The following is a 23942-nucleotide window of genomic DNA, read 5'->3' on the forward strand; positions in this document are numbered from 1 at the left end:
CCCCCCCCCCCCCCCACAGCACATGGAATGCCCGCTCCCTCTCCTGGAGGGCCATAGCCCCTTGCCCAGGGCCGATAACTTAACTTTAGGAGCAGCAGCGGGAGTGGGGCACTCTGAGCCATGGCAGCATGCCAGGTGTTGCCGGCCCTGGGGCCTCTCTGCTGCCTGGCAGGGCCGGGCCATGGTGCCAGGACCCAGAGCAGGACACGGGGACCGCGTGCTGGGCCTAGCTGGGTCCTGGGGTGCCTCTGCTGCCTGGCTGGGCCACGGTGGCAGGACCCAGCACAGCAAGTGAGGACTGCATGCCGGACCTAGCCACCCTGAGGGCCTCTCTGCCGCTGGGTCAGGCCGGGCCATGGTGGCAGGACCTGGCACAGCACACGGGGACTGCATGCTGGGCCCAGCCGGATCCTGCCGCCCTTGGGGCTTGTCTGATGCCCGGCTGGGCCAGGCCCTTGGTGGCAGGACCCAGTGCGGCACGTGGAGACCATGTGCTGGGCCCAGCTGGATCCTGCCATCCTTGGGGCTCCTCTGCCGCCTGGCCAGGCCATTCCCATGGCAGCAGGACCCGCTGTGGTGTGTGGGGACCGCAAGTCATGCCCACATGGGTTCTGCCGGCTCTGGGGCTGCTTCCGCTGCCTGGCCATGGGTCCTGTGCACGCCTCCCGGAGCCCTGTGACCCGCTCTGGTGCAAAGCTGAACTAGTGAGCCGCACAGGGCTGGGCTGGGTCCATACCCCCTGCAGCCCTGGGAACATCCCCCCCTGCCACTCCCCAAACCCCCCCACATCACCCTGCCACCCCTCACCCACCTACACCCATGAACCTCCCTCCTCCCCACCCCACCCCCACCAACCCAGCCAATCGTCAGCACTGGGCAATCATTACCTTGGACAGCGCCAGGGGCTGAGACAGCAGGAGAATGAAAGAAACACTCTGCTGTCAGCTAGAGCATCTCTTTTGGAGGACTGATTTCTTGGCACGGTCCCAGACCGTGCCTTGCTCCGCTCTTCTGTGGAGCAGGTTTTTTTGACCCCATATCCAGCAGTCTAATTTTCCCCCCGCACTGCAAGTTTGTTCCTGCATATGCCTCTTGCCCCACCTCAAAGGGGTTTGAGATGGGGCAAGTGGCACGTAACTGATTGTCTGGCTGTGCCCATCGAGATCAAGTCATGCCTGACCAACCTGATTTCCTTCTATGATAAGGTGACAGGCTCTGTGGATGGGTTAAAGCTGTAGATGTGATATACTGTACTTACATGAATCTAAGTTGTCCCTGAGTTTAAGATGACCCCCCAATAATTAGATTCAGTATATGGAAAATTTATAAATTTGTTATAATTTTCCAGGTATAGAATCTAATTATTGGAGGGCTGTCTTTTATATTTTCTCCCCTGCCCACTACTATAGAAGAAAAAGCGGTGGCTGGGGCAGGGGGGGGTAGGTGGTCCCCTTGCCCTCTGTTCCCCCACCACTTCTTTCCCTTGCGTTAGGTGGTCCCCTTGTCCTCTGTTCCCCCACCACTTCTTTCCCTTGCAGCCTTTCTGCCCCCCTTCCACCCGACAACCCCAGCTCCCCTACAGCCTCTGTCTGTTTTCCCCTCCCACTCTGCCCTTACTGTCAGACACTGCTCAGGCACATGGAGCACAGCAAGCAGAAGCACAGCCTCTGCCAGCCATGCAGCAGTGTTGGCACTACTGAATGCAGCATGGCCCCTGCTTGGCCAGTGTTTGTGCTGATGATTGGCTGGGCAGGGGGCAGAATTTCCACGTACTCCATGCCCGGGAGGGAGCCTAACATGAGCCAGAGCTGAGCTGCTGCTCACTGTAAGCTGGAGGAAAGGTGGTGGGGTGTGGGGGGACAAGCTGCAACGGGTAAGCACAGGAGGGGCAGGAAGCTGTTCTGGGTGTGACTCTTTGACTGAGGGCCAGAGTCGGATCCTGAGCAGCCCCCTGCCTTCCCCCTCCCCCACTTTGTACACAAACCTTAAGATGAGGGGCTTCCCCTGCCCCACGCTGATGGGTTGGAGAATCTCACCTTGTACTTGAGTAAATACAGTATTTGACTTTAGCAAGACTTTGACACTCTCTCCCAGGACATTCTCATTAACATGATTAGGAAATATTGGCTAGACTAAAGTATTGCAAGGTGGATACATAACTGGTTGGGTCATTGTGCTCAGTAAGTAGTCATCAATGGCTCGATGTCTAGTGGCAGGAAATATTAAGCGAGGGTCCTTGGGAGTCCATCCTGGGTCTGATATTGTTCAATGTCTCCATGAATGATTTGGATGATGAGATTGAGTGCATGCTTAGCAAATCTACAGATGACACCAAGTTGGATGGAGTTGCCGACACTCTGCAGAACAGGGCTAGAATCCAGAATGACTTGAATGACCAGATAAATGATCCACGATCGGCAGGATGAGATTTGACAAGGACAAGAGCAAAATCCTGCATTTAGGTTGAAATAACCGTACGAACATCTACAGATGGGGGAATGAGTGGCTGGGCTGCAGTACCTCAGAGCAAGATCTGAGGGTTACAGTTGACTCTGAGATGTAAACAAGTCAGCTGTGTGCTCTTGTTGCACAAGTGCACGTGCACACACACAAAAGCTGACAGCACACTGGGTTGAATTAACAGGACTGTCGCTTGCAAATCAAGGGAAGTGACTATTCCATTTTGTTCCGCACTGGCAAGGCCTCACCTGGAGTACTGATGTCCAGTTTTGGGCCCCACACGTCAAGAAGGATGTGGACAGTTTGGAATGAGTCCTGCACAGAGCAATAAAAATTATTAAGGGCCTGGGAAGCAAAAGTTTTGAGGGAAGGCTGAAAGAGCTAAAGGTTACTTAGTCCAGGGAAGAAAAGACTGAGGGGAATTTGATAAGAGTCTTCAAATACCTGCAGAGAAATTACAGAGAAAATGGAAGGTGGGATTTTTTGTAGCTGTAGGAGACAGGATTAGGAGCAACAGTTTCAATGTGCAGCAGAGGAAGTTTAGGTTGGTGCTTTATGAGAAGTTTTCTGGCTATAAGGGTGATCAGTCAAGCATTGCAACAGGCTACCTAGAGAAGTTGTGGAATCCCCATCTCTGGGAACTTTTAGCAGCAGGTTGGATGGACACTTGGCTGGGATAATTTAGTCAGGGACAATCCTGTGTGAAGCAGGGGGCTGAACTAGATGACCTTGGGAAGTCTCTACTAGTCCTACTTTCCTATGATCCTGTGAACTCTGTTCTTGGATACAGAAGGTAACAATCCCAGCCATGTTGACTTAAAATTTTAAATAAGAATCCAACATTTTTTACCAGAAAAGAATTTTATTGTGTATTTTTAGCAATGATTTAGGTCTGGTATGTTGAGTTTTAGTTAGGTAATGGTGCAGCTAGTCAAGGCTACCCACTATGAAGACTCTGCCTCTAATATTTAACTAGAGATCTTCAAACGCAATGGTGAGAGTTACATGGGTCCCCATACATTATTATACGCTGTTGAGAAATATTGTTAAGTCCTTTTGTCCTGTGTATTGCCTTATAAGAGGCCTTTGTCCTGTGTATTGCCTTATAAGAGGCCTAGGGATATGTAAGACTTTCCCCATCTCTGTTAATTTTGAAGGGGAATAAATATGCACTTGTTAATAGTGTTTTTCAAATCTGTCAATGAGATTTTTAAGCAGCTTAATGTCATGCAGTCCTGCAGGATTTACGTATCCTGGGATTTTGTTCTATTCAGATTTAAATCCCTTAGATTAAATTTGGGCCATTAAAGTAGATGAAAAATGAGTTGATTTAGATAGAATATTCTACCACTATCGCTGTTTGGAAGGATTAGCTAGTGTTTTAATCAACTGAACATCAGGGCACTGCTGCTTTTGCTTTTCAGATTCTGAATTTTGGATCTATAAATATGGGTTTGTAGGCTTGTACCTGAGAGCAAGGCCACAGTGTTAACCTACAAATATATGTTGGGAGTGGGAGACAGAGCAGGCATTGATCCAAACCAAAAAAAAAAGATTGATTCAGTTTGACTTTTTTGGAGAGATTTATTCATCCGCCTATAATTGGGTTTGTAAAAATATACTTCATTAGCTGTAACCATTATGAAGTGCTTTTTAAATTTCCATTCCATTGAAGTCAAAAGAAAAAGATTTTTTATTTTTTATTTCTAATATCTTACAGTTTAAGTATTAATATCACATAGGTCACTAGTGGGAGCTTTTCTTTGTTTAGTTGTTAAGAGTAGCTAGTGTACTACTTTTTTTCTTTTTTAATGTATTGATAGTTGCTCTCATTAATCTGTGTTTGTAATGTAAGTACTACAGTCAGGATTGTAAAATGTGTATCCATTTGAGGGAGCAAGCGTTTTAAAGGACAAAGGAGGATTTTAGTCCAAATAAAGCTTTACTTTTTCAGTTATTTACTGGCCTCAAAATATTTCTGTGGCAAGGGCTTCTTTCTGATTCATCTCCTAGCAATAACATTTTAATTTTTCTCTAACCTAAAAAGTGCCTTAATATCTGTGGGGCTCTTTTGTTTAAAGCATAAATTTTAACACGTGGATCCTACAAACAATAACCTGAGCAAGTTATTTTCAGCTTCTTGAGTAATTTTTTACAGAATTAATTCTCAACTATCCACTTACATGATCAAGCAGTATTTCCATTTTACCTATTGAACCTGTCACATAACTAGGCAGGGAGACCAGGGCATTTGCCCCAGATGCCAACTTGTGGGAAGAAGGAGGGATGGTTGGAAAAACATCAGCTGTCTCCTCTACCGCAGAATCAAGCTGGCAGCATGGCAGCTTTACTTCCAACTCTTCCTTTATGATATGCTAAAATGATGAGGCAATAAAAATAGTAATCATTCTGACATTTAACTTTGTGGCTAAATTCAAGCAACAACTGAAACCTGTCCAATAAAAAGAAAGATCTAACTTTTGTTTTGCTAGCTGCTGAACAGTTGGTTAACTCCTTGCTAGTTGCTGGTATGCAGAGTACACTAAAAAGATCTTTAATTACTAACATGCTAGAATGGAGATATATCTATAATGCACATCCCTAGGTTTGAATGCATCAGTCGCTTCGTGTTCATCCCCAAAAATTCAAGAGATCAAAAGAAGGGCAAGTGGTTGACTGACTCAGTTAATTCTATTGTTTCAAATGTTTCTCAATAAATTGCTGGGTTTTTGGTTGTAGCGGTGTTGGTCTAAGGTCATAGGCAGGCAAAGTTCTTTGAGTAGATTTGATATCTTTTATTAGACCAAGATCTTCAAACAGATATCACTTCTACTCAAAGAACCTTGCCTGTCTCAATAAATTAGTTTGTTAAGACACTTGCACTGTACTTTGAATTTCAAAGTGTTACTATTAGCTGATAGCTCAGCAAATTGGAGCCCTGTTGTCACAGTTTGGAGAGGTTTAGCGAGAGCTTGAATATGGCTAGCAGCTAAGCATTCTAATATTAGTTAACTATAATGCAGTCTGGTGTGCCAGTATCTAGTGTGTACTTCACCGTTGATAGACCGTGATTTTTTTTTTTCTGAACGCATCCTTTTGCTACCTCACTCATGTGGTAGTTATAATGCCTGGCAGTATGTACCACTGCATCAGCCAGAATTGGCAGAAAGAGGAAATTTTTATTCTAGCGTTCCCTCTCAGAGCTAACTATTTCATGCTTCTAAAGCAGAAAAATTGTAGTAACATATAATAACCTTATGGGTGACAGCTTTGTGATGGGGATCATTTACTATGAGTACTATGTGGGAGTACTGTCTTCTTAATTTAAAGGGTTTTTTTTGTCTTTAGGTGTCAACGGAAGCAGTGGCGGATAGACTTGCCAGCCACTAGTGTAGTGATCACCTTTCATAACGAGGCAAGATCTGCTTTACTTCGAACAGTTGTCAGGTATACCAAAGAGATGTACCCTGTTGCCCTGAAAACCCCTATGTATTGCAAATGACTGTGACATGGAAAGTAAACACTGATTAGTATTGGTTTCCTTTTATTGCAGTGTTCTTAAAAAAAGTCCATCACACCTTATCAAGGAAATTATATTAGTTGATGACTACAGCAATGATCGTAAGTACACTTGTAGAGCCTGAAGTATGGGACTTTGAGTTGTCAAGTTAGAGTCCAATACACTCTGGAGAAAAAGGACTTGCCATACTCCTTTAAGAGGCTTTTATTATAAATGACTGATATTTATACCAAATATTTTGTATTAGTGGTGTAAATGGATTCTGACACTAACAATCATTTAAGATGAGAAAAAAAAGAAAGAAAAAAGTCTTTCTTTCTTACTGCTATTAATAAAACTAAAGAAAACTAAAGTCTTTCTTTCTTACTGCTATTAATAAAACTAAAGAATTAGAAACTTTTAGCTAATATGATGTCTAACTTGAATAAATTATATGAACAGTGAAGCATAACTTTTGGTTAAAAGTTAGGGCTTATATACATGACAGCATCTTTCTTGCTATTGCTGTGTTGATTTTATAGCTGTGTTGGCAAAGTCCTCTAGAAAGGTGCAGCATATGATGGCAGAGATCTTTTAAGAATGTAGCTACGTTGCCTCCCTGAATGCCTTAGCCATGGTGATCATAGGTCACAAATAAATTAAGATTAATGTGAATATTTACAAACTTGAATTTCTTGTATCTTTTGTTATGATATTTAAAATAATTATATCAATGTGGGGTTAATTATTCATTTAATTATTGTCTTGCAGCTGAGGATGGTGCTCTCTTGGGGAAAATAGAGAGAGTGCGTATTCTTCGAAATGACCGTCGAGAAGGTGAGATATTTGTGAACTCTGGGGAGAGAAAAGTACAGATTAAACTACTATGTATTTTAAATACACCATTCTTTATCTTTAGTGCAAAAAAGAAGAATTGATCATTTAGTACTGAAAAATAAAAATATGTGCTAATTATGCAACAGTGACAAGTATCTAATCTAATTTAAAATTCATCTTTCTCTCTTACTTACCATTCACTTTGCAATTAGTCTCATTTCATTAGCTAGGTACTTCTTGAATGTTGGGTTTACAGCCTTAGATATGGCAGTTAGTCTAATTACTGTCCTACAGCTGTTGAAATAACTGATAGTTGACTAAAGTACCAAATGTGTGCTTATTCATTTTTATAAATGCTCAGCTACTATCCTGCCAATTTTGCCTTTGGAACAACTATTCAAAAACCAGCATTGGCGCACATACTACCTTGATATGTTATGACTAATTACACTGTGCACAAGAATTTCCATACTCCTGAGCACTCAATGCTTGAATATTTTCTTTGGAATATGCTTGTAAACAAAACTTTGTCAGAAAAGCAAGGTTTTACTAGATCAGGGATATAAGTAAGCCAGTAATGTTTTCCAGATCAAAACAGCACTTAAAAAGAACAAGGTAACCATTATGGAAAGCTGATTTACAGTAAAGAGCCTTTGGAGTGGTAACAGACTTTATCTTACTTATCTCTGCACGATACTGTAGAATTTAGCGGGTGAACTGATTTTTTTCTAGTTCATACGCAGAGAGATGCATCAGTGTGAAAAGCGGAACTAATTGGTTTGCCAGATATTTTACTGATGATGCATGTACCGGAAAAAAGTAACTTACAAACAATGATAATGATTTCAGGTTTCATGGTGCTTTAGATGGACTAAAGATATAATTCCTTCCCTGAAGAACTAGCCATTTGTTTTTTCATAAAGATTTACTTTTCCTTATTATGCAGTTATGTACAAATTTAATGGAATATATTTTAAAGGAAACCTTTTAAGGTTACCTTTTTGTCACTTGCATGTCTTTAATATTTAGGAAATAAAAATAGAAAGCAGAAGTTTAGAATAATATTTCAATGATGACATGGTCTGTACAAACTAAAATGTAGGAGGAACGAGAATAAGAGTAAATGAGAAAGTGGAACACGAGGGTAAGAGGAGGAGACAGGGACATGAGGTATGAGGAATCAAAAGAAAAGAGTTGTATCAAACAAATTAGAAAGTCTGATTTTAGGGAAAGCTTAACTTGCAGAGCAAGAAGGTAGAGAAGATGCTAGCTGAAAAAAAGATGCCAAGGCTAGATTTTAGGGCAAAGAGTTGAGGAAAAGGAAAATGAAGATAGTTGGTGCTCCAGAGATGGATTCTAGTTTGAAGGGAGCTATATTAAAAACAGTCAGAATGGAACTAAGGAGAGACAAAGGGAAGTAAAAGGTGTGATAAATAGCTGTTACCCAGATTACAGTTAACTTTGTAATCTGGGTAACAGTTTACAGTTTACAGTTAAACATCTGGGTAACAGCTGTTACCCAGATTACAGTTAACTTTGTGGGTGGGCTTCTGGTAAGAGGCAGAAATGGGTCTACAGCCCAACCTTTTATCTGCTTTCACTTTAAAACATGAAAATAAGCATTTATCCCATAGTCTATTTGGCTACCCATAAGAGCACAACATAGATTCTCACCTGTACCGGTTGGGGGGGAGACAAAATGGGGGAGGAAGGTGGCATGCACATTGTAACAGATCTTCTCAATTTTGCTGAGTTCTCCAAACTTTCCCTCCAGCCTATGCCCAATAAGTATAGATGGCTGGTTCTAATATTTCAATAAATGATCTCCAATTGGTTTTATTTGAATTTCTTTTGTTTTGCTGAAACTTTTGAAACTGGACTAAACCAGATCTCTTGTGGAATTAAGTGTCAATTAGTTAGGATTTATATCCTTGGGAAAGAAAGAGGAAGGATTCTTATTGCTCTTCCTTTCCCGTTGTGGAGTGTTACTCAATGCTGGCCTGTTTGTTTTATTTTTGTTTTTACCCTTAATTTATGGTCTTCTCTGACCAGGCTATTTTTGTTTCTACATATTATCTAAGCATCTTAACAAGAATATATCCATTATAACAAAATGACACCTAATACATTTGATTATATCAATCACTACTACTACTATTTTAAGATAAAGCTTTGATGTAGTGTATTTGGATTATTTAATGTATGGTCCTCCCTTATCTCCTTTCAGGCCTTGTGCTTTGTTTAATTGTGTTTGATGGCTTCCTTTACTTGCTGACCAAGTTAGTTGTCACATCTGCAAAGGTTCACACTACGATAACTCAGAAACAGGCTTTTGGGGCCCTCTGCTTAGCAACACTTCTGCAGCTTGGCCTAGGCCCCTTGAAAATGGCCAAGGCTGGCAACATGGCAAGGTAGGGAGCAATGAAACGAAGTGCTAAATAGGGCAGAACCATACAAGTAAGATGTTTTCAAATTCATGTGAGACTAGATCAGTACAAGGAAGCTCAGGGGAGGGGGTGATTTAGCTGCTAAATGCCAGACTGCAGCAGGAAAAAAAAACTTGAAACGGCTTAAGAGGAAAAAGCTGGCTATCATACTTTGAATGAGACTTTGAGAAGTAGGGCTGTATTTTGGAATGTTAGATGGCAAAACAAGGTGACTTGATGGACACTGATGTGCAAAGACAAAAGGAAAATGGGAAGCTAAAGAAATGTGTAGTTATTGGCCTGGAATGATAGGGAAGAGAATAGCTTATTAACTGTTAGAGTAAAATAGAGGAGGTAGGACAGGGGGCTTAGTATATTTTATTTAAGAAAAAAGCAGGACTTTGTGAAATAAAAGGATGGGTAGGTGCATTTGAGAACTATCTGCAGTGGTAAGAGCAGAAGAGGTCTCCTGGGGAACAAATGTTTGTGGGGGGGTGGGGCATAGAAATCCCTCATAAATCTTGAGATAGCCCAGAGGAGAAAAGGAGTCTTCGCTAGGAGTTCCATTAAGCCAATGATTAGCTGAATAGGACTAAAACCGTAAGTCACAGAAGCATAAGAAAGGAATGGAAATTGAGCAAAGGCTCTTAGAAATGGAATAAAAAAGGGCTGGTTACTTTAGCAGTTTGAGACAAGGCTGAAGCCAACCTGGAAACAATTGAGGAGGTAGGAATAAAGAGCCTGTTCAAGAAATCCAAAGACTTAAGAAATGGGAGAGACTTAACAACAGCATCTCCTACGAATCTGCCATTGCAAGTGTATGGTAAAGTTGGGACTTACCTAAGCACATAGGTACATTTTCACTATACTAAGCATAGATTAAGTGGTGCAGCTCCCTAATGTGACTGGTTGTGCCGGTCATAAAGGCCCTCATTCTGGTACTGTTCATTTCTGTAAGGATGAAGAAGCTATACGAGTCTAATGTACCTTTAGACATAGTTGTTATACTAATGATTATACTGGTGTAACTATAGTTATTACTTCTCTGTCAAAATTAATATACAAGCTATGTATCCCAGTCTTTATCCTGCAAGAAGCAGAATTTGTTCGGCAATATATATATTTTTTGGACAAACTATAGCTTGGAGAGATGAGCTTTTGGGCACCCATTCCTCAGATTTGGGGTTGGAAATTTTACACCATGAGGCAGCAAGAAGCCAAACAAAATGGTGACTTCCACTCCTAGACAAAAAAGCTTGTTTAATATCTCTTCTAACTATATAGTTGGCTTAGTAATAGACATTACCAAACAAATTCTGCTTCTTGCCATCACATCTATAGCAACATTATTAACCCACTTCTTAGGTAAGAAGTTTTTGTCATCTAATTCACTGAACCTCAGTGAGCAGCCTGTTTTTATAAAAGGCTTGTGGGCTGGCTGGATAGGAGCATTACTGCCTTTCTTTTTAGAGCATTGTAATTTTGTCTCATTACAGTTGAGTCTTTCTCCAATGATGACTTCTTAAATCTTTCTTCCAAGGCTTGATGCGCTCTCGTGTCAGAGGGGCAGATGCAGCACAGGCTAAAGTATTGACGTTTCTGGATAGTCACTGTGAATGTAATGAGCACTGGCTGGAACCTCTTCTGGAGAGAGTAGCTGAGGTTAGTATAAGGTGTCTGCTTACCTGATTGAAAAATGATTGATATGATGTACCTTGCACAAAATGATTTTCTCTGTAGTCAGAGTAAACAGGACAATATGGATTGTGCAACAGCTCATCATTCAACAATTAATTCATCATTCATGATGAGTTCTCAGTTCTTGTTCATTTAAATTGTAAACAGCAGAGCATAATCTATGTAAGTATTTATGATAATCTTTAAAGTAAAATACATGCTTCCTGGGTTTTTTTGTGACCTGTCATTGTTTCAACTGTTTCTAAAAGCTGACGAGCATTACTTCCTCTTCAGCCAGTACCATTTTAGCATAATGCCACGTATAGGTACCCCTCACTTAACATCATCCCAGTTAACATTGTTTCATTATTGCGTTGCTAATCTATTAGAGAACATACTCATTTAAAGTTACTCATTGTTCGGTTATATCGTTGTTTGGCCGCTGCCTGCTAGTAGGCAACTACTGTGATGTAATTGGATTCACTTAACATCGTTTTGCTTAAAGTCACATTTTTCAGGAACATAACTGTGAAGTTAAGTGAGGAGTGGCTGTATTTGAATATACTTGATGGCTGTTGTGAAGGGAGATTCAGGCCAGGAAAGAGACATTGGTCCATCTATCCTACATGGGAAGCTTGTAGGAGCTGTGGGTATTTGGTTCTCTGATATTTCAGCTTAATTTATGTCTCTGGAGAACCATTGACAAGACAGGTTAAGAGTGTTCATATGTGCTGTTTCCCTCCTTGTCTTACCTCTACTTTATATATTCCTTAGTAAGCAATCATTTTCAAATTTGACAAATTCTGCTCAAGTAGTGGAAAAAAACAAACATTGCACTAGACAGCACTGTATAAAAATGTGAAAAGGGCAGTTGGCCTTCTTTTTACTTTCCCCCTGCTCATTAAAATGTTCTCTGAATGTACCTGTTTCCTCTTAGAATCACCCTACTCTAATCTCATTCTCTCTGGAAAAGATATCTGAGCTAGGGAAAAAAACATGAAAAATAGACAGGCATATTGCTTAGAACACTTTTATCAGTTCAGCAACTGAATACTTAAAACTTAAGCCAAGAATGCTGCTGTTTGGAATGCCAAACACATTATTTCATAGACATTCAGGCTGGAAGGGACCCCAAAGATAGAGTCCAGCCCCCTGCCCCAGGGGCAGGAAGTCAGCAGGGATCATAGGATCCCAGCAAGGTAAACATCCAAATGTGCCTTGAAGATATTTAAAGTGGGTGCTTGAACCACCTCTGGCAGCAGTCTATTCCAAACCTTGGGGGCTCGGACAGTAAAGAAGTTCTTCCTTATGTCCAGCCTGAATTGTAAATGCAGCCATTATACCTAAAATGGTTTCTGTTATGTGCTCTATCTTGCAAATGTCCTAACACTACCCACTATTCCTACCTTTAAAAATAAACAAAACAAAACACATTCTACACGTTAACTATTCAGGACAGGTTGAGCATAGTGTAGTTTGTCTGCAGTAACTCACAGTTGTGAACTGTTTTTGGTGGTTTTTGCTGTTTGGTTCTGTGAAGTCTTGCTACTAATTTTTATTTCCAGAGTCACTGTAGTTGCTATAGTGCATGATTTGTGTATGATTATTAGAATTCTGTTTTCAAATATTAATAACTTGGTTGAAGTTTGACAGTACTAATATAAATGATTAATGCCTATGAAGTGCCTTGAAGCTAAATATACAGGTGCTACAATTATTTTTATTTTCATAACGTGTATTATTTAAGAGCCCCATTTATCTGAGATTGCAGCAAGCTTCAAAACTTAGAAAAATCTCCCCCTCCACTTTCATCTCGAAAGAGAGTAGAAAGCCGCCCCCCCCAGCAAGCTCTTCAACTGGTTGCTCCAGAAGGAGCAAATGGTTGCAGGAAACCTTGGCTTACAAACATAAACCAATATAAAATAGAGATTGGGAACTGCTTTCAAGTGCAGCTGGACTGGAGCCTCTACTTACTTGGAGACAAAGTGAATGGGAACATTGAGCTACTGTGACTCTTTTTGTAGAGGACAGATTCCCTGCTCCTCATCCGGTGAACTTCTGCTTTTCTGTTTCTCTGTTGCTGCATTGCCACAATGAACTTTGCAGGCAACACTTTAATGTTTTAGGAAATTAAAGTGAGAGGGAGGAAATGTATTCAACACTTCCATAACAACAGAATGTAGCACCATCTTGAAGTGCTAGTAGGCTAATGGGGAACTAAGATTAGTAAATGATCTTCTTTACAAAAGAAACTGATGTACATATTGTTGCACATATCAGCTACTTTCAGGTAGCTGGAGATGATGAAATGCACTTAAACTTCTTTCCTTAACTATTGTCATGTGGTCTTGAGCTGCCCTGAGCAGCATAAATGTAGATATACACTAATCACATTAATCATATGTTTGAGTCTAGAAGGGTGCTGAATTTGATGTATGAATATCGGTACAGTGTAAAGAGTGAAACTAGCTTAGCGTACTGTTAAATAAGCTTTAAGTGTAATCAAAGTCCCAACTTCTTTTTTGGGGTAGGAGTTAAAGGTGTATAGTATTTTCTGCCCTTTTGGGAAAGGTAAGATACACATTTACATGATTTGAGGGGTTGGTAAAGTCTGTTCAGTTTGACAGGGACTGAAAATTAATAATGTATATTATGTCCATCATGCACGTCAGTCAAGCTAGTACAGAACCTAAAGATGTGTCATGTTAATTTAAGTAGATAAGGAAGAGAATTGGAAAGTTGGAGCTATCTATCTCTATATATTAATATTAGTATTATTATATTACATAATAATTTGAATTAATAAATATATAGAAATAAAATACTAATATTTTGAGAGAGAGAGAGAGAGAGAGCTTCAACTTTCCACTTCTCTCTCATCTACTTAAATGAACACGACACATTACAATCAAGCTAGTACAGGACCTAAAGATAAATGATGTATAGCAAGGATGGAATATACACCAAACCTATATAAACTTTGAGTAGCACATTTGACAGTAGCAGATTTTAAACAAACTAGATCTTTAGGACTAGGGACAGACATTCAAAAAAGCCTGAGCTTGAATTGATTCAACCTTTGCAGGTTAGTCTAATCTAGCTAGGTTGAACTGGTTTCCAACCATACAGACAATCCTTCTGGACTGAGGAAATTCAGGCACATGCCTGCAGTGGCTCAGGCTAGAAGCCAGGAGGCACTAGAGCAGCCTTCCCTGCCTTTCCAGACAGCTAAACTGAGGGAGGCCCCAGCAAGGCTCTGATTAGGGAGGAGTGTAAACCCCAACCCTGCCTGCAGTCCCTGGCTTTTCCCCACTGGCTGCTCAAGGGGTAGGGGTGTTGCCAGCCTGCAGCCCTGGGATAGCACTCTGAGGGCAAGGCAGGGTGTGCAGTGCATGCATCTGTTGATGATATGGAGCTTTTCATTCTTCCTCCCTGCATCTGTATACTGTCTACAGCAAACTGACAGGCCAGGAAGCTGGAGGGCGGGGCAAAGGGGGAAGCTGATAAGTGTTTATCACCCTTATCTCAGTGTTTATTGCCCCATTAAGAAAATGACAGAGACATTACCACCTATCTGTTGACTCAGCACAGACCCAGCATGTGGTCTGCTGGCTAATAGACACCTCCTCAAAGGCAGAGGGGAGAAGGGAATTTGTGCTTAGCAGAGAGTGGTAAGAGGGAGGGAGGGGAGCAAACAGCTCTTCTCAAACATTTCCAAAGAAGTACATTAAGGTACCTGTTGATTAGCTCCAAAAAGCCTGTCTGCCTTTGTCTCCTACAGCATGGACTGTAGCCAGCATGTGGTCTGCTAGCTAATCCAGAGGTGTTTGCTAAAGGGGCGGGGGGGGAATAATCACTGCTGAGCACAGAGAAGCCAGGCAGATGCAGAGGGGAGGAGCCAGCCCTGATGTGGAGTACAGAGCCCCGCCCAGCCCAGAGAGCATGCTGGGATGCTGGGGGAGTCCGATTTATCTTAAACCAGCAAGGGGTCTGGAACAGACATTGCATAAACTGGTCTGAACCAAATCGGTTAACTCTACATTCAGCCATTCAAATCGGTTAACCTACATTCAACCAGGTTTATCTCAAACCAGTTTCAACTATTTTCAGACTGGTTTATGTGCACTGAACATTTGTTCTGTTACAGGTTTAAACCAGTTTTAGATCACGTAAACCAGTTTATGTGTAATGTCTGTCTCTAGCCTAGATGATAACAGAATGGCAGTGTGATGAGGAATAATATTTGGGTTCTGTTCCCATGTCTGTTTTAAATTTGCTGCGTGTCTTCAAATGAGCCACTAGTGGTCTAGCAGATATCACCATGAAGATATTCATAATTTCTCCAAGGGATGTTGTGAATCCTAATTCTGGTTCAAAGTTTTGAGATCCTCTAGAATACTAATAGGGGAGGGAGGGAAGCAAACCCTGTAGAATTCTTACTAATTCCTGATGACTGGAGTAGAGTTTACAATAGTCTAAATTTCTAGCATCTTCATTGTGCCTCTACCCAATATTAAAAGAATTAAAGTACCAGTACGACCAGTTTCCAGGCACTTATTTTCACACTTTTTATTTCCCTTTACTCTAATCATTATGAAGCACACACAATTTGAGTTCCATGTTTCATTGCAAAATAACTACAAAATCTACAGAACAGAGCAAAACTTTACCATATTTTCCCTTGGCTTTTTTTAGTTATCAAAATGCAGATCAGATTCCTTATAGGATCAGCAAGGAAAGTAAGTGTCCAGCAAGTCTGCTTTAAATAAAGGCCACTTCAAAGGAACAGTTGCTTTTAATTTTTTCAATCGGTGTTTCTGAATCTCTCTCAGTTGAGGCCCGCAGGTCTTTTTTTAACAATTTATAAGCATTAACTGTTTTGTAGCACTCTGCAATTATTGTTCTGAGAATACATAAAAACTCTGCCTACTCTGCTGCAAAACACACATCAGTTTATATCATGGGAGAAAAACAAGGCTGTTATCAGGAAAACAGTTAGAGAGGAATATATTGAAAGGATGCCCTCTGAGCTCTTAAGATTACCATGTGGTTTTTGTACCTATATAGGAGCTAGAGAGAGTTTTGTTCAAATAGTCTCCTCAAATGTGCTACAATACCAGTGGGCTAGTGTATGAATACTGAAGTGAAATTTAACCAAGCTGGGTTTTGTGGCCTGGGAAAAATCCCAGAAAAATGAATAGCTAGCGCAGCCAACTGCCATATAACCCAGTACATCCAGCCCTAGGTATAAATGAGTTCTTAGGGCCTGACAGGCAGTGTGGCCTCATTGTGGCAGTTTCTCCCCCTAATGTAACAGGTGCTTTGAACACTTTTCAGATCACCATACTCACCTATGTCAAATATAAAACTGCGGTAGAAAATGGAAATTTCAGAGAGAATTTTATCAGAGTATGGAGGCTCCAGATATAGACATAGCCTGAAATATCTGACTCCTGTTCAGATATTTTTGGAGGCTTTCATTTTTTTTTTATTTTATGTACATTTCCACTTCTGTAGTTTAGTGGATTATTTTAAATTCTGTCATTTTCCAGCTATTTTAATTGAGTGATCCTTTGACAACACATTCAGTGACCATTTTTCTCTGTAGTTAAGTTACACAACGTACCCAGCAGATAGATATCAGGTGTTAGGAACAAAAAGGCTTTGTTTTGACTTTTCTCACCTGTCCTACCTGTTAAATGTGACTTGTCTCTTGAGGATTTTCTTAGCTTAATGAAGTCATACTAATTAATGATTAGTGGAAGGCCTGATTGTAAATTTGCACAGCATTATGTCCCTGATGAAGGTGTATAGTTGACCTCATAGCTCATGATATTGATTTGGATCTTATCTTAAGTTTTAACTGTGGATCCAACTAGATTCTCCTCATCATTTAGCAGGATTAAAGCCTTGGAACTACTGACTGGTTGATGGCAACATAGTGTGGATTCTGTAAATGCTTAGCATTTTCTTAAGATTAGCAGCATTTAATAACAATCTGAGGTTTTACTGAGGTGCTTAAGGATTTAGCAATTAGGATTAAATAATTGTAGACAAAACAGTGGTCTTGATACCTCTCACTATTTGTCCAATCTTGATTTGATATAACAGAATTGGTGATACTTCACAGCAATCCCTTTTTCATTACAAGCAGTAAAATGTTCTCACAAAAAAATTGGTAGTAGAAAACAGATTAATATTCATTCTGATATGAGATGAGTTCTGAACCTATAAATTATATCCATTGCTAGTTGAAAACGAATCTCATAAATATGATTTTAAAATAAATGAAGAGATTTTTCACCCAATGCACTTTTACCATGAAATTGCTTATTCTGTAGCACATTAATCAAAATTAAATTTCTCATTTTCATTAGACACATCTTTATGTATTCTCCACACTTTATTAATATAGGCACTAATTTGTTGAGTTAAGTGTTTAGTCCTACCCATAATTAATGACATTCTGTTCTGAGGCGTTGTTCATGGTATCAGAATATTGCCTGTGAACCAAGCGTTCTGCGATAATTATTCATGAAAACACATTTTTTAAAAAATTGGTTAGCATTTTATCAAGCAATAAATAAAATGCAGGTTTTTTGTGAAACAGAGTAAAGTGGAATGTTCCAATCTATCACATTAGGAAAACGATGAGTAGTTTGAAAGTGTTTGGATTTTACCAACATCCTAATGTTTATATGCAGGGTTGATGTAAAGACATGTTTTGTCACGATTGTTTTGAAAACAGCACATTCATTCAAGGAGAAGTGTTCAAAGCAGTTTCACTGCAAGTGTTTGTGGTAGCTGTCCAAAGACTTTTTTGTTGCTAGAATCGACTTTCTGACAACTTAATATTTTTTTTTAATCTATCTATTTCTGTATTTGTTGAGTGGAGTATCCCAATGTTAAGTGTCTTTATGCTAGTGCAGAATGCATTATCATTAAAGGAAGATCTGCTGGTGTTGAAGGGTCAAAAAAAAAAATATATATTAAATATTAGGTTAAGATGGTGGATTGGCGAAGTCCTGATAGATACTGCAGCTCCTTGGACAGCAGGAGACTTGATATCTGAATTCTGAAGTGGTTTTTGAGACTAGTTTTCTGGGCCAGGTCTAAGATTGAGAATCACTGTTTTTTGCTTGCCTTCTGAACTCTGGGTTTGATGTTGATTGTGTGTTTTGTTTCAAGTCCAAGGGGAGAGGATTATTCTTGTATAAAAGTAGTCTAGAATGAAGAGAGAATTCAAAGCCATCATTTGAGGCAGCTGTTTCTGGAAGTGCTGGTGAGACATTCTCCCTAAATGGATATTCAGTGAGAGTCAAAAATAGAGGGGGGGAGTGGCAATGGAATCCCACTAAACTGTTCAAAATCTCATCCTGCGTGAATCTTAATATTGACTTCATTATTTCAATATTACTTTTTTAATATTTATTTTAGGACAAGACCAGAGTTGTGTCTCCTATAATTGATGTAATTAATATGGACAACTTCCAGTACGTGGGGGCGTCAGCTGATTTAAAAGGCGGTATGTACCTGTACTGGAATACGAGTCAACCAAAAAAATAAAAATGCACCAGGACTCAAAACACACATCATTATCATCACAGAACCGACAGACTTAATGCATACTTTGCTCCCTCTCGTGCATGAAGTTGAGGTTCTTACAGTCGGTGCCTTTCTAGACATGGACTTGAAATTCATCTTCTGTAGGTAAACAACTTGTAAGGTTTTTACTGCCCTCTAATTCACAATCAAAACTCCTGTTAATGTTTATAGTGGCTATATATACATTTCAGGAGCAATATAGGGCCAACAAGTCTTTGCTTTTGCTATCCAATAAGACATTCATTAGTACATGACTTGAAAAGATACCAAGAATGCCCACAAACTTATGCAGCTTGTTTTTCTTAAAAACTCTTTCAAATGTTCAAACTGGTCGACTTTGTATACATACGATTAAGTGTCAAGTTTCTTACAGCTAGTCATTAATCATATGTATAAAATGTATATAAATGCTTGCGTTCTCATACATGCGTGTACACTCGTGCACACACTCTAGGTTCTACAGTGCCATTATCCCTTTCCAAATTTCTTCAGACTGTGATAGGAATGAAATGGAAGATTTTCTTTTGTGACAAATTAATGGCATATGTTCTGCTTAATAAATGTGAACTGTTCGTGACTGATAATAAAAACCTTTATGCAACACTTAATTCAGAGCAAAGGGCTTAACACTGAACAAAAATGTTTTATTAGGGATGTTGACACAAACAATAATACAATTTCAATCTCCATCGTGTTTTAACCAGGCATGAAATTGCTTTCATTAGGAGTGAGGGGTAGTTCAACTTCAAACCTAGTCTGCCCTTCATGTTTGGGGACCTACTTCAATCAGATGTGCCAGTATATTGGTGTTCCTCGAATGGTGACTCTCAGTGAATCCAGGAGCAGAGCATTGGGTGTGTGGCTGTACCCCTCTTTGGCTGTTCTGTGCATGCATAATGAGTTCTACATCCACTGTCTGGTCAGCACAAGCTCCTGCCTGATCTCTGCATACATAGTGAGCTCTTTATTTTTGCAAAAGAAAAAAAAAATGTATATGTATATAACTTTATCTCTGTCACTCCACCAAGCAGCCCTTGTGGTTCACTTGGACATCAAAGCACACTTTGACAGTTAAACCATTAAAAACCTGTTACGCTGAGCTCTCTGAGCTCATCAGAGTGAGATCTTGTAGGAGCTACCGCTTTCACATGGTTTCAGAGCCCAGGGTGTAAGTGCTGCCACCACTGCTTGTCCCCTTCCTTTCACCTGTTGCTGAATTGAATGTGAGGGTATGGGGGTACAGAAAGAAGATGAGGGAGGTGAAAAATGGCACTGCTCACTCCCTGGGCTCTGGAGTTGTGCAAAAGTGGTGGGCCTGGCCAGACCATGTTTTGATCAGCTGGTGAGCTCATAAAGCTGACTGCACATGTGGAGCTTGGGCAGGAGCCTGTGCTGACCAGGCTTTGAGCTCGGAGCTCACTGTGCATTCATGGCACGGCCAATATCACTGTCACTAACCACCCCTGGATCTGCCCCTGATGCCTCTAGTTTAGCAGAGTAGATGTTCATTTAAGACACTAAGTACCAAGTTCTAACCAGTGGCTTGAGTTTTGAGTGACTGCACCCTTTTAAGCTACCAAGGAGATACGGAGCCTTTCATGTCCAAGTTGGTTATTTGTTGAATATGTTATAAAGAAGGTAAATAAGTTGCTGTGACTGAAATCTAGACTTATACAAATCAGCACCTCATCATTCTTACATGTGTGCCAGCTTTCAATAAATGCAAAAGTTTATTGCCCAAGGTATTTGTTATATGACCTGGGTCCTTGGAGTCTGTGCATGACTTCGTGGCACTGTATTTGTGTTGAAGGGGGAAGAATGTTCTTAAATAGGAGTGGCAAACATGTCTTCTATTCTATTAAATTCTTGGTCCCTGGGAGGGGAATTGAGGGCCATGAATAAGGAATGTACTGGCATGCTGCTTCTCGTGGTGCTTCTGTAGCTCTGTCCTTCCCAAATATCTTCCCTCACTTCTCCTTGCACAGTTGAAATGCTTCTTAAGTGGTGTCCAGCCCCCTGCACTCATGGCCTTGGGAGGTAGAATATACCAACTTTTGAATTTAAATAATGGGAATTTTGCATGTTCAAATTGTTAGGTTGTTAAAGGTCTGTGGTGGTCTCTTCCAGTTCCTAGTGAGCAAATTACCATATCATACCTACTACATTTGTCCTTTTTGGCCATACTAGTAAAAGCCAGAGACAAGGAATGGAAACTGAACTACCCTTTCATCTGTAGGAGTATTCTCACTTCAGGTGACGCATTGGGTGTTGACACAACATGGGAAAACTTACAGTACTTTTGTGTGTGATACCTGGAGAGAAGACTTAATTACCTTGAACAAGAATCCTTTTCTAACAGTAATTTTCTTTTATTTTTATACATCTCTTTTTTTTAAAGTGGGGTTGGAAAAAAAGTTTCTTTTAAACCTAGCTATTTCCCAAATTCATGTATTTTACCTGTTAGTGTTGCAAGGCGAAAACCTTCCTTCTGCTATTCGTTGTTATTTGGTAATATTATCTGATGAATTCTAATTACTTGAATGTTAAATTGAACCTAATCACTTATTGCAGACACCATGATAGGTTGGCATAAGTTACATTTCAGATGAAGTAAGAGTAAATTCTTCTTTCTTATCAGATATGCATTTGGGTAATACAAATAAACATTTGCTACTTTAAAAAAAACTCCCTTGTATTGAGTTAATGATCTCATTTCATTGAGCTCAGATTCTTTTTTCCCCAGTCAGTGAGGATGGAGAAAGAAAAAAACAATTTTACAGCTATTCTTATGTTTTGCAATGCTCTCCTGCATTCCAAAAGAGACCCCTTGTGTTCACTATAATGTATACAACTCCTATTACTTCATTGCTTCTGCACTGGAACAGTAGCTTGTCTCAAGTATGTTCCAGTTCAGATCATTTTGTGGAGTACTGAATAAGACTTTTTAATGAAATGCAAAGTATTAGAGTTCATTTTACTTGTCATGAAGGAGGCTTTATACCATTATCTATTGTAAAATGTGAATAGTATTTTATCTTAAAGTACTTTGTATTTTAGACCTTTAATATCTTAATGTGCAGTGTTTTATTTCTTGTAGTATTCAATTTTATAGTAATGTTAATACTTGTTAAAAAAAAGTGCTTGCCCAGTTGGCACACTTTTGTAATGAGTGTTCAGGACTCGCATTTACTTTGTGAGAAACTAATATAAATATCTTGAGGGATAAATTATAGGTGGATTCAGCTGTCTTCATTTTATCCATTCTGCCATGCCCATGTCTGACAGTTATCATGGATCATTAGTGCAACAGTTTGTTACTGGTGCTAATGTTTCTGGATCTAATCCTATCTTTTTTTTTCTAAATATTCCACTTCCCTTATGTGTGCCGCTATGTCCTCATGTTCAGAAGGGAGGCAGTTGACATTTTGTAACAAAATCTATTAATGACCTCATTTAGTCCTAAATGTCTTCAGCTGGCACATTAGCTTGAATTGGGAGCAAGTTCCATAGGTTGTAGATACTTAAACTTTCGTGCTAGAAGGCATAAATCACCCCCTAATTCCTGTGGAGGAAGAATTTTTTTTCCTGTTGATAAGTTATCTCATTTGTTGGGTTTCTGTTAAGCAGCTGATGCTAGTCATTGTTAGAGACAAAATGCTAAATGTAAATGGACCACTGGGTCTAATCCAATTTGGCAATTCCTTTGTTCTTTGCTTTAAGCAGAATACACAAAGCAAGCTGTCTAAAGAAAGTGTGTGTGTGTATGTGTGCGAGAGAGAGAGATTCATAACTATTTAAAAAAAAAAAACTCATCTGAATGTTTTAAAATATAAAACTTTAAAAAGTGTGTGGTTTAAAAATGTGAAAGGAGAAAGGTAGGTTTCCTATGTAGGTAAATGGAAGAAATTGTAATTAACCTATTGTGACATCCAGCAAGATCCTCTTGTAATATATAAATGAGCAAATAAGAGCATTTGCAGTTGTGGAAAATGGGTGCAATATATACATGATCTCACAAAAGTCGAATCTATTTCTAAGTGTATTAATAATTGTTAGAGTAATTTTAATGACTGAAAGCTCTCCATTTAATGTCCCATTTGAGCAGATGCATACATAGCTAGGTCAAGGCCTGTTGCTTCTTGGTGTTGCTGACTGTGTTCTAAAATTAAGTAGAGAGAGGTTTTATTTTAAAATCTGATTTCCATTGTAGCCCAGGTCTGTGTTGTCTTTCATCTTTAACTCCTGGTTTCTTGCTTGTTAATTCCTTTGCCCTTCTTTTGTTTGCTTCCTGCATGTTTCCTTGAGATTTTGACTTAAATTTTGTCAGACCCTTCCATTTTTCTCTTTCCACATTTAAATCTCAGTCCCTGGTAATTTTAGTCAGAAAAGTATGATATTAAAAGCTGAACAATGAATGAAATATTTTAACATCCAACTGTTTTCTATTCTGATTTTTTTTTCCTCGAAGGCTTCGATTGGAACTTGGTGTTCAAATGGGATTACATGACGCCAGAGCAAAGAAGAGCACGACAAGGAAACCCTGTTGCTCCCATAAAGTATGTTTCTGACACCCCTTCTCCCAACACGCGCACACGCACACCAATGTTATTAGATACTTTAAGTGGAACTGACTGAGCTACTGTCTCCCAAAACTGGTTGGTGCTAGAGTGCCCTCTGTTATAAAAGATTTTAAATGTGCAACAAAAGCATACACCACTGGAGTGCTATTCCAAAACATAGCAATTGGGTAGCCTGAAGCAGTCAACTTTTACATTGTTCCTACTCTTTCCTTCTACCTGAACTCATGGTTTTTAGTGTTGTACAATCCAGTGTTGCACTGAGTGGAATAGAAGGCAGAAACTGATGCTACTGATTCGGCACCCAAATTAGTATGTTCCTTGGTTAGTATCCAGCTACCATTGTTACATGTAATTACTGAAGGCAGCATTTTGAGACTTGATTTAAAGAGCCATTTTTTATTTTTCCTTCTCTAGAGTTTGTGCAAAGCTGTGTCCTAATCAGCTTGCCTCTGTTAAACTTCATAGATTAACTATCCAAGATGTACATGAAGCAAGCACACCAAAATATATTGACTCCACATATGTAAATAGACCCAGGCATAATATGGCTAAATAGACTACTTCATTTTCCATAGCTGTAAAGAGGGGATATTTACTCCACCTCATAAGGGTATCAGACTTACTTTATTTATTACTTGCAGGACACTGACTTTTTTCAGATAGAAATACTTAAGAAGGCAAAAAAACTATTGTCACTATAGGAAAGGCACTCAGCTGCTGCTCAGGTTTATAAAATAACCCTTTCGCTGTCAGGGAATTAAGTATCGTCTGTGACACTAAGAATGTGGGACGGGTTTTAAAATTCAGTTTGATTTCTAGTATACATGACCACCATCATCAGCCTTTATAGAAAAGACT

General features: G+C 39.7%; 1 protein-coding gene across 1 annotated transcript in view; it reads left to right on the forward strand.

Annotated features, from left to right (window-relative positions):
- The window catches only part of GALNT2 (polypeptide N-acetylgalactosaminyltransferase 2), an 87214-nt gene that overhangs the window by 30165 nt on the left and 33107 nt on the right, over positions 1-23942 (forward strand). The window contains exons 5-10 of the mRNA XM_025194727.1: positions 5809-5907; positions 6014-6081; positions 6731-6796; positions 10763-10884; positions 18337-18424; positions 22973-23060. Coding sequence (XP_025050512.1) covers positions 5809-5907; positions 6014-6081; positions 6731-6796; positions 10763-10884; positions 18337-18424; positions 22973-23060 — 531 coding nt within the window. The remainder of the gene's footprint in view (positions 1-5808; positions 5908-6013; positions 6082-6730; positions 6797-10762; positions 10885-18336; positions 18425-22972; positions 23061-23942) is intronic.

Source organism: Alligator sinensis, unplaced genomic scaffold (assembly GCF_000455745.1).
Source record: "Alligator sinensis unplaced genomic scaffold, ASM45574v1 scaffold448_1, whole genome shotgun sequence".
NCBI classification, from domain to species: Eukaryota; Metazoa; Chordata; order Crocodylia; family Alligatoridae; genus Alligator; species Alligator sinensis.